The 15,110-nt window shown below is 38.3% G+C and overlaps 1 protein-coding gene and 1 non-coding gene across 3 annotated transcripts; both read left to right on the top strand.

Moving 5' to 3' along the window:
- The first annotated feature begins 4,112 nt into the window (after window positions 1–4,112).
- On the top strand, window positions 4,113–8,381 carry LOC130727816 (probable diphthine methyl ester synthase). Of its 2 annotated transcripts, XM_057579069.1 has the most exons (5): window positions 4,113–4,255; window positions 4,371–4,971; window positions 5,169–5,208; window positions 5,381–5,472; window positions 7,996–8,381. In XM_057579069.1, the coding sequence occupies exons 2-5, from the start codon at window positions 4,476–4,478 to the stop codon at window positions 8,181–8,183; spliced, it is 816 nt and encodes a 271-aa protein (XP_057435052.1). In that variant the 5' UTR covers window positions 4,113–4,255; window positions 4,371–4,475; the 3' UTR covers window positions 8,184–8,381. The 2 variants fall into 2 exon arrangements, with proteins under 2 accessions (XP_057435052.1, XP_057435051.1); XM_057579068.1 differs by having other exon boundaries at window positions 4,169–4,971.
- Window positions 8,382–12,638: 4,257 nt separating this feature from the next.
- Window positions 12,639–12,834, top strand: LOC130734888 (U2 spliceosomal RNA). Its single transcript, XR_009018224.1, has one exon. It is a non-coding gene; the product is annotated as a U2 spliceosomal RNA (small nuclear RNA).
- The last annotated feature ends 2,276 nt before the right edge of the window (window positions 12,835–15,110 follow it).

The raw sequence follows: 15,110 nt of genomic DNA, 5'->3' as shown, positions 1-15,110 counted from the left end.
GAGTATATCAATGGACTTCAGGCAAATCCTTCTGGTTATTTCAAAAGGAAGCCAGGTTGATACTGTGGGGTCGACCGTCACTTCGTCCTACTTATGAAAATATTGCAAGGTAATGAAACTGACAGTGAACATGAGATTACAGAGTGTCTCATCCTCAGCGTCTGCTGCAGAAATAAGAGAGTTTGCGGAGTGAATTCTTAAGGTCTGCGACGAAACAGTTGACACCATCGACGAGGCTGAAACCACAGTTGAGATTCCGTCAGATTTGTTGATTGGACAAGGTCCTGATCCTCTTCTTGAATTGGTTAAATTTGCTTATCCGGACTGAGTCGCGAGCTTGGAAAATGATTCGTACTTCCAAGAAAGAGCGATTCTCGCCCAGACCCTCGAGAGTGTCGAGCAAGTCAACAACTACATGCTGTCAAAGCTTCCTGGTGTCGAGAGAGAGTACTTGAGCTATGATACCCCGTGTAGATCGGATGAAGATTCTGAGGTTGGCGCAAAATGGTTCACCTTTGAGTTTTTAAACGATGTTCAGTGCTCGGGAATTCCAAACCACAGACTGATATTGAAAGTCGGAGTTTCGATCATGCTTATTTGAAACATAGACCAAGCGGCTGGTTTGTGTGATGGAACCCGGTTGAGAGTCATCTTACTCAATATATAATTGTTGCCACTGTTTTATCAGGAATCAGGCTAGGTAAAACAGAGTACATTCTGAGGATAACCTTAACGCCTTCTGAATCTGGTCTTCCCTTCAAATTCTCTCGAAGGCAATTCCCGGTGACTTTATGCTTCGCGATGACTATAAACAAGAGTCAGGGTCAGTCCCTTTCTCATGTGAGTTTGTACCTTCTGAGACCTGTGTTTACTCATATGTCGCTCTCTCAAGGGTGAAATCTAGAAAAGGGCTGAAGGTGCTCATTGTGGATGAACAAGGGGTAGTTTGAAACTCCACGCACAATGTTGTCTACCAAGAAGTTTTTGAAAACATATGAGTGTAAACGAACGCGCATAATTGCGTCCACTGTAGATTAACTCAGTTATTGCTTATTAGCCACCAATGAACCAGCCCCTTATATGTTTTGTAGAATTTTAGATTTCGTTAACTAATCTTTTTCTTAGTTAATCAATTGCACGAATTTCAATCTATGTAACAAGGGTTTCAATTTTATACTTTTAGACCACTTTGCTTAGCATTTCAGACACTTCTATTTCACATGTTGTTTAATATGTTGGTAATTCTTTATACCTGTGATTTGTGCATTTTGGTTACTTACAGGTAAATCAGACTTAGAAGAGAAGTATTTGAGTCCACTTTGCTAAACATTTCAGACTCTTCTATTTCATATGTTGTTTAATATATTTTAATTATCAAAGTAGTAATTGACGTATCAAAAACGATAAATATATTTCCCGTGCAACGTACGGGTAAAAAAAACACTAGTTTTTTTGTTATATAAACAAAATATGAAACAACTTTGAAAACTAGTTGGTGTAAAAACCATAACCAAACAAGTTTTATAGTTTGCTAATTTTACAAAATAGAAAATGTTTTCTAAAAAAGTAATGAAACATGCCTTATGTCCCCTCATCCTCCACCCACAGGGGATGAGTCGCGATGTATGAGGCGTACGAGACATCTACATCCTCTGTGATGGTTTGTATGCATGTAACAGCTTGCGGCAGAGGGGGACCGCCTAGACGTACCCGAACGGGCGGAGAACCCTCTTTGAGATATAAGGTTGCACGATACGTGCAGCACGTATGTTCTCAGAATACAACGACACCTTCTGCCATGGTCGGTGCTCCTTATGATCGTGGTAGGGTAACCAGACAACAGCTTGTGCGTCCATGTCATCCATATGAGCTCGTCTATCATGCACTAGCACACACCCCTATATATAAGAGAAGGAGAACTGGAATTACTGTCTTGAAAAAAGGTGTTCCTCTTGACAATAGGTTTGTTGTTTCGTACAATCCTAGACTTTTAATGAAATACCAATGTCACATCAATTTTGAGTACTGCAATAAGTCTAATGCTATCAAATATCTGTTTAAGTATCTCAACAAAGGACCTAATAGGGTCAATGTTCAAATATCAAAAGATGGTTGAGATTCTGACAAGGCATAGATGCAAGATGAGATTAAACGGTATTATGACTGCAGGTAATTGAAAATCTTTAGTGCAATTATAGATCTACTGAATTTATCATACATTAAATGTTAATTTCAAATTGTTGTTGCGAAATGCAGGTACTTAACTCTGTGTGAGGTGGCGTGGAGAACTTTCAAATTTGATATACACGACAGGTGGCCGGCAGTTGTTAGGTTAGGATTCCATCTCCCTAACCAACAAAGGGTACTGTTCAAAGAATCCGACGACTTGGAAGAGGTTGTTGAAAAATGCTCGAAGAAGTAAACCAAATTTTTGGCATGGATGAAAGCCAACAAGCGACACCAAGAGGGGAGGAATCTGACTTATGCAGAGTTCCCATCTAAATTTGTATACAGGGAAAGTGCGCACGAATGGGTTCCTAGAAAAAAGGGTATCTCCCTAGGACGAGTGCAATATATTGCTCCTGATATTGAAAGTTGAAGTTCCGATCATGCTTCTTCGAAACATAGACCAAGCAGGCGGTCTGTGTAATGAGACTCGGTTGAGAGTCACGCACCTTACTCAGTATATAACTGTTGCGATTGTTTTATCAGGAATCAGGCTGGGTAAACACCGTAAAACCGTCCCCTTATATGTTTTGTAGAATTTGAGATTTCGTTAACCAATCTTTTTATTAGTTAATCAATCGTTTGCTTCGCATTTGAGACTCTTATATTTCATATGTTTAATATATTTTAAAAAACAACGTATTGATTGGCGTATCAAATACGACAAACATATTCCTCATGCGTTAGTAAAAAAACACTAGTTAAAATAATTCTATAAATACTGGAAAATTTTGTGAATAGTGAGTAGGAGAGAGAAAAAGTGCGCTACTGAATTTAATTTGGATTTATGAAAGTTATTTTGCACAATTGGTTGAAACGTTAATTTAAAATACACTGTCACCCTCGGGTCCCCCTAATATACACAAGTTTTTTCCTTGTGTAACTTTACACAAGGCCGGTTCAACCGGATTAGTTTTTTTAAATAATATTTTAATTTAAAAATATGATTTATTATCTTAACCTCAAATTAAATTAGCCCCAATTATCAGCCCTATCTTCGTTCTTCATCTCCTTTCTTCATAGGGAATGTTTCCAGATCTGCCTCCGTCCCAAGCCGCCATCTTTGCACCATCAAGATCCACCTTCTCCTCCTTCACCCCCAAATTCCTCCCTTCATTTCACGTTCACATAGAAAAAAGTAAAAAGGAACCACCTTCTCCTCCTTCACCCCCAATCGCTGTCCACGTCGTTCCCCTTTTCATGGGCCGCCGGAGACGTCGTCGACACCTCCCGCCTCGCCGTCATGGGCCTCTCCTTCGCCCTCGAAGAGAGTGAATCAGATGGGAACGCTCTAACGTTGTTGATGCCCAGAGCTAGAAGAAAGCTTCGATCCCAACCACCACTTCTTCTTACTGTATTCAAGCAAGATCTGGGTTTCCCCATTTTTGAATCTGGGTTGTTCTTCCACCCACCTACAGAAAGATCAGAGGAGAGATGAGAGTGGATAACATGTTCCAGATCTTTTTTGTTGGTGATGTTATGCTCCAGATCTGATGGAGGCTGTGTTTATCAGATCTATTATGTTGGTGGTGGTGACAAATTTGGTGATGGAAGTCATGTCCATCCACGTTAATTTTAAAAAATCTGAACATGATTATAAAATTGAAGAATTTTGGTGATTTATGAGTTTAGGTGTGAAGGCTAGATCAGGTCTTTTTTTTTTCCAGAAGTTGTTGTTCTTCCATGTGGTCATGTCTTCCACAGCACATGTTTACTTTCAGAGCTCATTGATCCTCCTCTATGCCTTAGCCACGTTCTCCGTAGAAATTGGTGATGGGTTTGGGGTTAGGCTATCTAAATTTATAATCTGGGGTCAAATTAATAAATCTATTTACAATTAATTAAAATAGAGAAAAACCGGTTCACTCATCAAAATGGGTTAAACCGGCCTTGTGTAAAGTTGCACAAGGAAAAAACTTGTGCATATTAGGGGATACATCACCCTCAACCATTTGTTTCATGGAGAGATTCATCAATTTGAAACAAGATTATCACTGTTTCAGCGGAACTGACCTTAGGTTTTATATTTGTAAGTGGCTCTGTTACTTTGTGATACAAACGAGGTGGGACTAAGAACCAATATCAAATGGACCAAATCTAAACCATTTTGCCATAATGTCCTTCCTCTTTGTTACTGTTAACAGTGAACGAGCGGTATTTGAAATCGCGGCGGCGGCGGAAGCAAGTGCAAGTGCCGCAGAAGGAGCAGTCTGCAGCGGAAGCAACGGCAGCATCAGGGTCAATAGAAGATGTTGTACATAATCGGTTTAGGGTTAGGAGACGAGCGAGACATCACACTGAAAGGATTGGAAGCAGTGAAAAAATGCGACAAGGTTTACATGGAAGCCTACACTTCCCTCCTCTCCTTCGGTCTCTCCACCACCGCGCTCGAGAATCTCTACGGTAAACCCATCGCTCTTGCCGACAGAGAGTTCGTTGAGGAAAAAGCCGACGAGTTCCTCTCCGAAGCTCGCCATGCCGATGTCGCTTTCCTCGTTGTTGGGGACCCTTTTGGGGCTACCACTCATGCTGATCTCGTTGTTCGAGCGAAGAAGATGGGGATTGATGTGAAAACTGTGCATAATGCTTCAGTGATGAATGCGATTGGGATTTGTGGTCTTCAGCTTTATCGTTATGGGGAGACTGTTTCTATTCCGTTTTTCACTGATACTTGGAGACCTGATAGCTTCTATGAGAAGATTCAGGGGAATCGAAGCATGGGTCTGCACACTCTTTGCTTGTTAGGTTAGCTTGCTTGTTCTTGCTTTCATTGACTTAACTTTGACTAAATTTATTGTCTTCTTGCAATAATTGATGAGAATGTTTTAGTGAAATAATTGTTCAATTGATTGATTCTGAAGCTGATAAGAACGCATCAGAGGAAATGCTGCCCTTTTCTTAAGAATACGGGAATAATAACTTTCAATTTGGTATGGTTGCAGATATTCGGGTGAAGGAGCCTACACTGGAATCTCTGTGCAGGTTGGATTTCAAAGTGTTTTTTGTTTTTCTGTTTTTGCTAATGCAGATTTTAAGGAAACCATTTAGTATGGGTTGCTGAATTTCCCTGGCGATGTTTTTTCTTTGTTCTTATTATATGCTTTTATCTGTATGTCTGTTCTTTGATTCTATTAATGTTTTGCGGTCATTTCAGGGGAAGAAAAGTCTATGAGCCACCCCGATATATGACTGTAAACACAGCCATTGAGCAGCTGTTGGAGATTGGGCAAGCACGTGAAGAATCTGGTGAGTTCGTTGAGCATTTACATCACTATAGGCATAAATTTCAAACATAAGATTGGTGTCTTGGTTGTACTAGTATCCAAAGTTATAAACCTTTGAAATTTGATATGGACTTTACTTTATTTGCCGGAGACATGTTATGAAAATTGGTATGTTATCAAACAGTGGAAGTTCCTCCACCATAAAGGATGAAAATTAAATGATATGTCTTCCTTGTATGTTGAAGATTCAGTACTGCTATCAAACAATTTATCTTCAGTTTTCTCGCCAAATTCATGGCAATTTGTAGCTATTTAATAAGGTTGTCACAAACTTGATTGGTTGACTTGTAAGAGTTTACCTAAGAAAAAAATAATATTTAAAACACCTGTTATAATGTGTGTGTGCGCGCACGCGTATGTGTGACTCTCACATTACAAACATTTAACATTTAACATTCTAAGTTCTTAGTAATGGATACCACAATAATGAAGTGTTAAATAGCGTGGAAGCGACCAATAAATCAAAACAAGATTAGTTCATAGCTCTATAACAAACAAAGCATTATAATTCCAAATTTACGGATAAATTCACGAATCATAAGATAGGTTAGTAACTCTGTAGAGCATAATAAGTTCCAAATTGATGTACAAATTGTCAAATCACAAGGTTAACTGAAGAGTGAAAGGTGATTAGACTAGGTTCATCTAGCTGGAGCTGGGTCAGCTCCACAGAGCTAGATTTCACTTGTCATACCTGTGGGCTTCTTTGCCTCATCAGCCTGGTTTCATGTTAACCTTGTCGTAATGAATTTGTTCGTGCCAACTGGTTCATGACTTGGTTCATGTAGGCAGCTATAGGGTTGAGACTCATTACAGCTGCGTTCACATCTTTTTCTGCAAATGCTTCATGCTGGGATGTTGCATGAAATTGTGAAGCCGAGTGCTACAACTGTGATGTTAAGTTTTTGTGCACAATGACCCTTTATTATTTAATTTCTGCAATTTTTGCTTAAAAAAAAAGAGGAAACATTGTTGATTCGGGCATTTCGGGGAGAATAACCATTTGGTTGCAGACTCCTTCAATTATTTTCAAACTCACTATTCTATGTGAGTTTATAAGAGTCCATGTGAGCCTGAATTGACTAAAAAATGAGTCAATAATGAGTTAACTTGAGTTTTTTTACCTAGAAACCGTAAAGTCGTAAACTCAGTTGACAATTGCGGTTTAGTGTATAGATATAGACGTCAAAGCACTTAATCATCTCAGAGAATTTTTGTTGTGTTCAGAGAGTTCAGAAATTGCAAGATAGTATTAAGGAGTATTAGTCTATTAGAGCCCATAAAACATGAAATCCTTCTCAGTCCAAAGGTGTACACAGTTCTTATTGGCTACACAAATTTTGCTTTTGTCATATACTTTAAGGGTTGTTGGCTTGTGCTGGATGAACTAGTTCGAGTCTTAGAAATCATTGTCAAATATACTTAATTGTATATTTACTTTTAGCTATTGCCATAGTTTCACAAAATCATTGCTTGTATCCTAATTTTGACATTTTTACTGTAATATATAGCCCAGGGTTGTCAATAGCGCGCGATAGCGGCGCGGAGGTTGGGCGCGACGCAGGAGGCTGTAGCGGCGCGGAAATCGCGTCGCGGTGGTAGCGGGGGCGATCGCGGCCGAAATCGCGCCTGGTTGAGCGCGATGGCGGCGCGAGGAAGAAAGAGAGATGGAAACCCTAATTTCAGGGCAAAAACCCGAAATTGCCCCCAGTTTTAAACATTAGGTTAAAAAATTTAAGGGCATTTTGGAGTTTTCCCATCTTTAATGAAACGCTGTGTTTCATCATGTGCAGTGAAAAACCCTACTCTGCGAAGGAAAAGCCCAAATTGCCCCCAGATCTAAACAATCCTTTGAAATTTTAAGGGCATTTTGGGGGTTTCGCACCATTAATTGAAACGCAGCGTTTTGTCTTTCTTCAACCTTCAGCCTCTGCAATCTTCTCCCTTTTTTTTCACGATGAAACCTGCGATTCCAGCCTCCTTCCTCCTTCTTCCTCCTCCTTCCAGCCTCCTTCTTCCTCCTCCTTCTTCAGCGTAGCGGCCATAGCGCTACACGCTATAGCGCTATAGCGTTTTTTGGCCTTGCCGCTACGCGACGCTATCCGCCATTGACAACACTGATATAGCCTTGTACTCTAGATTGTTGGCAAGTTAAAATGCTTTGGTTTCAAAGGTTGTTTAGGCCGTTGATATTGAAAACACGAGCATTCAGAAATGATAAGTAATTGAAAGCATTTAATGGAACGTATTAAATAATCCTTTACCAGTGTCCTTAGGGCACTATTAGCAGGACCCTCTATAATTCTGGGCCTTATAATTTTATTTTCATATTTTTCATATTCATGTATTTGTGGATCATAGATATGTGCGTGTTATAGTATTTGCTGGTCAGGAGCCATCTTCACTGTGATAAGTGTGTGTTTGTATCCTTCACATATGGTCTGGCTTTTATTTCTAACAACAAAACAACACCTTTTTTTTGCAGCATACACTGAAGATACTGAGTGTGTTGGGTTTGCTCGTCTTGGAAGTGAAGATCAGATGATAGTGGCTGGAACAATGAAGCAGCTGCAGTTGGTTGACTTTGGAGCACCTTTACATTGCCTTGTCATAACAGGGAAGACCCATCCCTTGGAAGAAGAAATGCTGGATTTTTACAGATGCAGGACGTAGTGTGGTCTTTAGAACAGCAGCTCCATTTTGATTCAGAAAAGACTTGTTTGTTTGTGTTGAAGTAGCCCTAATATCTTGTTCTTCTGTGTAATTTTTTCCTCGTCAATCTGAGCCTAAGTTAGTAAAAAGATAATGTCCTCTTGTAGTATCAATCAATACTCATTCCTGCACTCACTCAAATTACAACACACTTTTTCATCTCCCTGCTGTCATTGTTAAATTTTCTGGGGACTGAGGATTTTCATCAGAGACCCTCGTAGGCAAAAACACCCTAGAATCAAGCATGGGAAGAGGGGTTGAGAACCACATTGTATTGCAGTTTCTCATGCTTACCGTGGCCCTGGATCTGCTGATAAGAGAATTACAGTATGTTTGGAAGCTCATCCAAGAATCATGTTGAAGCCAAAATTGTGGTGAACAAAGGCTACTTTCCTCAGCTTCTGTAACTGTAGAATCGATTCTGCTTATCTTTTATAAGTCTGCACTTAAGGTGTGGAAGAGTTTCAAGTAGAAAACAGCCCCTTGTGGCGAAATACAACTTTAGAGATCTATTCACAAAGAATATTCTTGTTTAGCTACTGTTTTGTTCTTGAGATAAATATTTGGCTTTAGGTCGGGAAAAATATGACATTAGTTTGAACCAAAATTGAAGGTGTGGGGATGCTTTGAAGACCTGTGATGAAATTGTCCGCAAAGTTTTGATGGTATACTTGTGTAGCCCAAGCGTTGCACAGCTTGGGTAAGGCGCACCCTGCCAATTGCCAAATCAAGTTTAAATTTTGCTCTTTATTGTTGGCTTTTTATAAGTAATTTTCTTGGTGCTTGTTAATTTACACTTTGGTTTGAAGCCAAACAATTAGTGAGTCAGTTTATTTACGGTGGCTGTGGATCAACAGTTAAGAAAATTAAGGCGTGAAGAAAGTATTAAACAGTACATTTTAGATGTCTTAATGTTCTTGACAGAGATCTATATTGGTTAGGGAAGAAGAGGGGGATCATGGTTAAATGGTGGTGGTAAGTGAAATAAAGGGGATTACCATTCGGATCTGGTGTGCACCCATTTGAATTTGGAGTGGTTTTTACAGAGAGTATCCAGAAATGAGTCCCACATCGGTTTGTTCACAAAGCTGCATAGCAGCTAACAAATATAAAACCTAACGTAAGTTTCATGTTAAAGCATGATTGACTAGCAAGTTCAACAAGGAAGCGATCTCACTGAAATAGAAGAAAAAAAAGTGAAAAATAAAAACTTTTTTTTTCTTCTCTTTCGGCAAAATTTGTTGCTTTGTTAAAAAAATTCAGTTTTAAGTTTTAGGCTTAATCCTCAAATTAGTCCCTGTCTTTGTGTCGCCGTCTGAACCAGGTCCCTGACCGGAAAAATTTGTGGAATACATCCCTATCTTTGGAAAATGTATGGAGCCAGTCCTCGTCGGAGCTTGGAGCTCCGGCAAGTGATGATGTAGCATGCTGACTGTGTAAATGAGGGTGACATGACACTAAAAAATAAATAAATAAATAAAATTAATTTATAATTAACATAATTAACCATAATTCTAATTTTAACCCAAATCTAATTAAGCCAACTTAATTCCCCCCAACTAATCCTAATTCCCACCCAAATTACCCCAATTCCCAATTCATCAACTCAGAAATTAGGGTTCATACAATCTCCTTCTCCTCAGATCATTTTTCCCCATCTGCTTCATCTCCTCCTTCATCTTCTTCTTCTTCATACTCAGGACCTTGATTTTGACGATGAGGAGGCTGCTCCTTTGCTCCTTTCATAAACCCTTTCAACTTCTCCATCACAAAGAACCTTAATTATATTTCCTTTCATCCCAAAAGAAGAAAAAACCCAAACCCAGATTTCACAAAGAGAACGATTCAGGAGTTACTGTAAGCACCATTTGGGATGAATGGAAGTTACTGAAGGTGGTGGGTGTGGATCTAGGGCTCTCGAAGAGATTCTTGGTCACCACCACTTCTGGGTCTCAATCTCATGGGTTTCTTCTTCCATGGCCACCGCCACCACCACCACTCACGGCTTGGCCACCACCATCACTTCCGAAAGCACGATGGGTCTTCTCTCGACTTGGACAGAGCAGATCGATGGAGATCTGAGTTGGGGATCTCCTCCGAGCCCACGCCCTTGCTTCGCCGTCATCACCATCGCACGCTCTGGTTCTGGATGCTCTGAACCTTCGGTAGCAGGAGAGTTGGAGTTTTGGACGCTCAGAACCTTCGATTGCAGGTGGGAGTGGGGTTGGGGTTTCGATTGCAGGTGGGGGTTGGTTGGAGAAGAAGAAGGTGAAGGAGGAGGAGATGAAGCAGATTGGGTTTTGGGATTTATGGACAGGGCGTGATGGTTCCCCTGCTTCAAGTCTATTGGTGCAATGTATAAGAAATTGCAAAAGAACTTGACTTCAGAGGAATTGTTGCCTTCCTTATGGGATAAATGCAAGAAGGATTTTCTGGATAAGTACGATACTTTTGCCCAACTTGTCGCCAAGATTTACCCGGCTGAGTCAATTCTTTCTGTAGGAGAGTTGAGAGATCATTTAGCTTCTATGTAAAGGTTTATGCTGTATATACTGGCTTTCAATTTTTCTCACCTGTTCATCCTTTTTACAACGATGTAATTTGATTTACTTAATGAAGTAGAGACTTTAGTGATTTTAGTTACTAAAAAAAATATATGTATATTGGCTCATAAAAAAAATTGATCGTAAATTTTCTGGGTTTGGAGGGAGGGGTTAATCTTGATTTTCATGTTTCTGGGTTTAGTTGTTTGTTGAAGAACATAAAGAATGTGAGGGAAGATGATTTATTTCTTTGGGTTCAAGTTTGGTTGTTTTTGCTTAATAATTTTTTGTTTTTGAACTTTAATTAATTTATGGGGAATTTGGGTTTTTTTTAATTAACTTTCAAATTTTTAATTAATTTATTTTCCTGATGTGTAATTTTTTAATTTTTTTAAATTCCACGTAGGCATTATTGACACAGTCAGCGTGACACTTCATCACTCGCCGGAGCTCCGGGCTCCGGCGAGGACTTGCTCCAAACGTTTTGCAAAAGTAGGGATGTATTCCACAAATTTTTCCGGTCAGGGACCTGGTTCAGACGGCGACACAAAGACAGGGACCAATTTGAGGATTAAGCCTAAGTTTTAACTCAATTTGTTAGATTTAAGGATTTTCCACAAAGCATCTTCCCTCACTTCTCATTAAGGATTTCCCACAAAAAGCACGTTCCCTTACTTCTTCTTACCTCAAGACCATACTCATGCTATTCAAACTTTGTTTTCCGTCATTGATGATTGGAAAAAGGAAGAAATGAACTTGACCGACGAAAAGGATTTTACAATTGTAGTCTTGAAAAGAAGATGATGAAAATAAAAGCAGCAGAATAATTTGAAAACACAGTAACTAACTTTCATCGTTGACCGTCGATTTGTTATAAAAATAAATCAATGAGTGAGAATTTTTCATATAATCCAAATCCTGAGTGGGTTGACCCTTCTTTGAGGGGGGCTCAAATACCTATCTCACTGATTATTGGCAAGATGAGTTGAAATCATCTATTATTGTTTGATGTGCTCTTTCATGTCTCAATAATATAATTATGTCATGTCATTTAAAAATCACAAATGTAGGGTTATAATTGTTATATTCATGTCTTATTTTAACTGAAATGACAAATTTTGAGCCTGATATATTCACACGTCTTTTCTTACATATCATTTTTAATTACATAAAAATGTAAATTAATTTTTAAAAAGTTATATCTAAAGCTTATAGATATTACGTAGAAGAAGAAATTTTCTGGTAAATGCACACTGTGAATCGTTTGACCGAACCAATTGAACCATTAGGCTGTTGTATATATCAATTATTTCCGCATGGAGAATGCTAAATTATCCATAGAACACTTGTTGAAGGAACAAAACTTTCAAGCAAAATGATATATTGAAATTCTCTATTAAGCTAAAACAATTAGGTCACTTCGGTTCAGCCGCACCAAATAGTGGCAGCATCCAAAAGGGTATGAGTATGATGTTGAAAAGAAAAGTCTAAATTGGCTTCTACATTTATATACTATACCAAAGTGTATGTATATGATAAACGTCCCTCAACTTCAATATGTAGGAAATTTTTTAAGAATGACTCAACCACTATTCTTGATGCTATGGAGCAACTTAGAAAGACTTGTCTAGAAATTTCAGTTTTTCTTTCAATGTAGTAGAATCATGAATATAAAACTAACCAAATAGAAAGCACATGTTTATAACATGGGATTTGGAAGAAGGTCAAATAGAAGAACTATAATTTCTATTGGCCATGTTTCGGAGCTGCCAGTGGAAAGTGAGTTTCCTTGTTAAGTCCCACCTCGGTTGGAGAATAAAATAGCAGAGAAGCTAACCAATATATAAAACCACGCTGAGCCTTGGAACAATTCATACCTTTCTCGGCCTTTTGGCTAAGATCAAGTGTAGTATCTGTTCTTATCAGTTTAATATCTGATATGTGGGCCATGCGTCCACACGATATTAAATTACTTTTTTGAGGGGGAGGGCCCACCAATGTAGCTTGCTACATGGGCTCTCTTGGGTCGCCTAAGCGTTGCACTATAGCTTGGGCCAGGCCCACCCCACCAATTCTAGTTCAAATTTTATTTAATTGGCTGGCTAATTTATAAGTTCTGTTTGTATGAATATTTTGAACTTTGGTTTTTTCACTCATGAGTTATGTGTCCTGAAATTCCACTCCCGCGCTTACACGGTAAGGGGTTAGAGCCAACAATAGATTTATGGTGAGTGAACTTTGCATTGTGTGAGAAATGTGCTTCTACAATATCATGTATGTAGCCATTTAAAAAGGAAACCATATACTTAATGATCTCAAAACATTGCTTAAACAAATAAATATATTCCGCACAACAAAATAAACAAATGAGTACTTCAAGCAGGATCCAATTAATACATCAAGTTGATTAGACCACCTTTCTAATGCCAAGCACCAATAAAGAATGCACTATAGAAATTGAACTCACCCTGCTTTCGTTTTCCTTGTTGCATAGTAGCAATCTTAAAGGTTCTTTGAATAATAGAAACCTACCCTGTTGCACGGTAACAATCTTATAGTTACCCTGCATCCTCTTTGAATGCCAGCCACCCTTCTTTTATATATATACTGAAACTAGCGAGCAAGTGCTTTCTAAGAAAAATTAGCACTTAGCATATGGTCCCTTCAAACCTTCACTTAAAGAAAGTGCAAGTGCATGGTCCAGCTAACAAATACTAAAGCCACATCTGATTTCATCAATTTTTCTCTCAATGTTGTACAACCTGCAAATTGCAATGATAATGAAAGGTTCTGGAATATAAAAACCAACCCAATCTGGATTCGGAAGAAGGAAGAACTATCATTTCTATTGTTCTGTTGACCAAGTTTAGAAGCTTCCCAACAAGATTAAACGCAACAAAACAGAATGGTTGGAGAATTAGCATTTAGTTTAGTTTCCAAGGAGTCCCACCTCGTTTGGTTAATGAAGCAGCAGAGAACCTAAGGAATATAAAACCCACTTTGAGTCTTATGGCCAATGTTGCCCTCCTTACTATTACTAGGCTTATTGGTGGTTTTTTCATCCATTAATGGTTTGATCTGTACAGAAAAAGCTTGTTAGCTTGTACAGAAAAAGCTTGTTAGCTTGTGACTGAAAGAACATGGATTGTTGTTAGTCTTTCAATTATTGCTTTTTCTGTGCATTTCAACTACTTATGGGTGAGGGACTCCCTTTCAATGGCTTGCAAAAGCCCAATAAAAGTCTGAAGGTTATTAGAACATTTCTAGGGTTATATTAGTTATAATTATTTAGGTATGGACAAATAACATCAAAATGCAGTAATTGTAATTATTTCAGCTGAGATAAAATGATGTAAAAAATAATTATACATTGTTTTAAGTAGGTAAGGACACCTATATTATAATATTTTCTCGGGTTTAAATTTTGGGAACCCCTGAATCTGTCTAATGGCTTATGAAAGAAAAAAAATGGATGGATTAACTTTTAAAAATGACAAAGCAAACACTCACTAACATTTGGAACTTTTTGTTGTTTAGCAGCTGCTTCTTGTAAAATTATTAGAACGAAATTAAATAATCGTGGCACAAACAGTTTTTGCCATGTTGACACTGCATCTGAATGGGGTTACTCAATCCGTTGACTTCTTCTCATCATTAAAATAGTTATTAGACAATTAAAAGTTCATATTTGTTAAATGATTATTTCTAGTGGCCATGTTTCATGGATATAAGTCCCACCTCGTGTGATCACATAAGCAGCAAAGCACCCAACACATATAAAAGACGGTGAGTCGGTGAGCCAACTAATTCTAACATTATACTAATACTCTAGCAAATCTACTAAAATTTTGGTAGATACCTTCTGCTCCCGCGAGGTCGATAATTGATTATTATAACGTCAGTAATTGATTATTATTGATCTCGTTGCTTCAGAAGTTTTCTATCAGATTTTGACATGCTTACTAACTCTTTATTCCTTATCTATGAGTGGGTTAGTGTTCAAGCTTAGCTAGCTCACTTAAAAGTGAAAATAATTTGTTTAAGATCTCATTAAAAAGTGAATCAACGGCTTGCAATAATAGCTTCCGGATATATACAAAACACACTGTGACCAATCGTCCTTCCTCTTTCTATTGTTAGCTGACTGGTTAATATTCCCATCCAAGAATGATTGTTTTGGATTGATTGAAATAACATGGATTATCGTAACTTCGTAAGTCTTTCAATTAATAATTGCTTTTTCTTTCAAAATCTATTAGTTCTCGAGTTAGAAAATGGCTTGCAAAAGCCAAATAAAAGTCTGAAGGTTATTAGAACTTAATGGATTAAATTCTATAACTAAACT

Source organism: Lotus japonicus, chromosome 1 (genome assembly GCF_012489685.1).
Source record: "Lotus japonicus ecotype B-129 chromosome 1, LjGifu_v1.2".
Classification (NCBI taxonomy): Eukaryota; Viridiplantae; Streptophyta; class Magnoliopsida; order Fabales; family Fabaceae; genus Lotus; species Lotus japonicus.
The sequence above is the reverse complement of the archived record's forward strand: the minus strand, read 5'-3'. Positions and strand labels throughout refer to the sequence as shown.

Coding starts and splice junctions, on each gene's coding strand:
- LOC130727816 (XM_057579069.1), top strand. CDS start 4,476: ATGTTGTACATAATCGGTTTAGGGTTAGGAGACGAGCGAGACATCACA. Junction 5,209..5,380: donor ACACTGGAATCTCTGTGCAG/GTTGGATTTCAA, acceptor CGGTCATTTCAG/GGGAAGAAAAGTCTATGAGC. Junction 5,473..7,995: donor GCAAGCACGTGAAGAATCTG/GTGAGTTCGTTG, acceptor TTTTTTTTGCAG/CATACACTGAAGATACTGAG.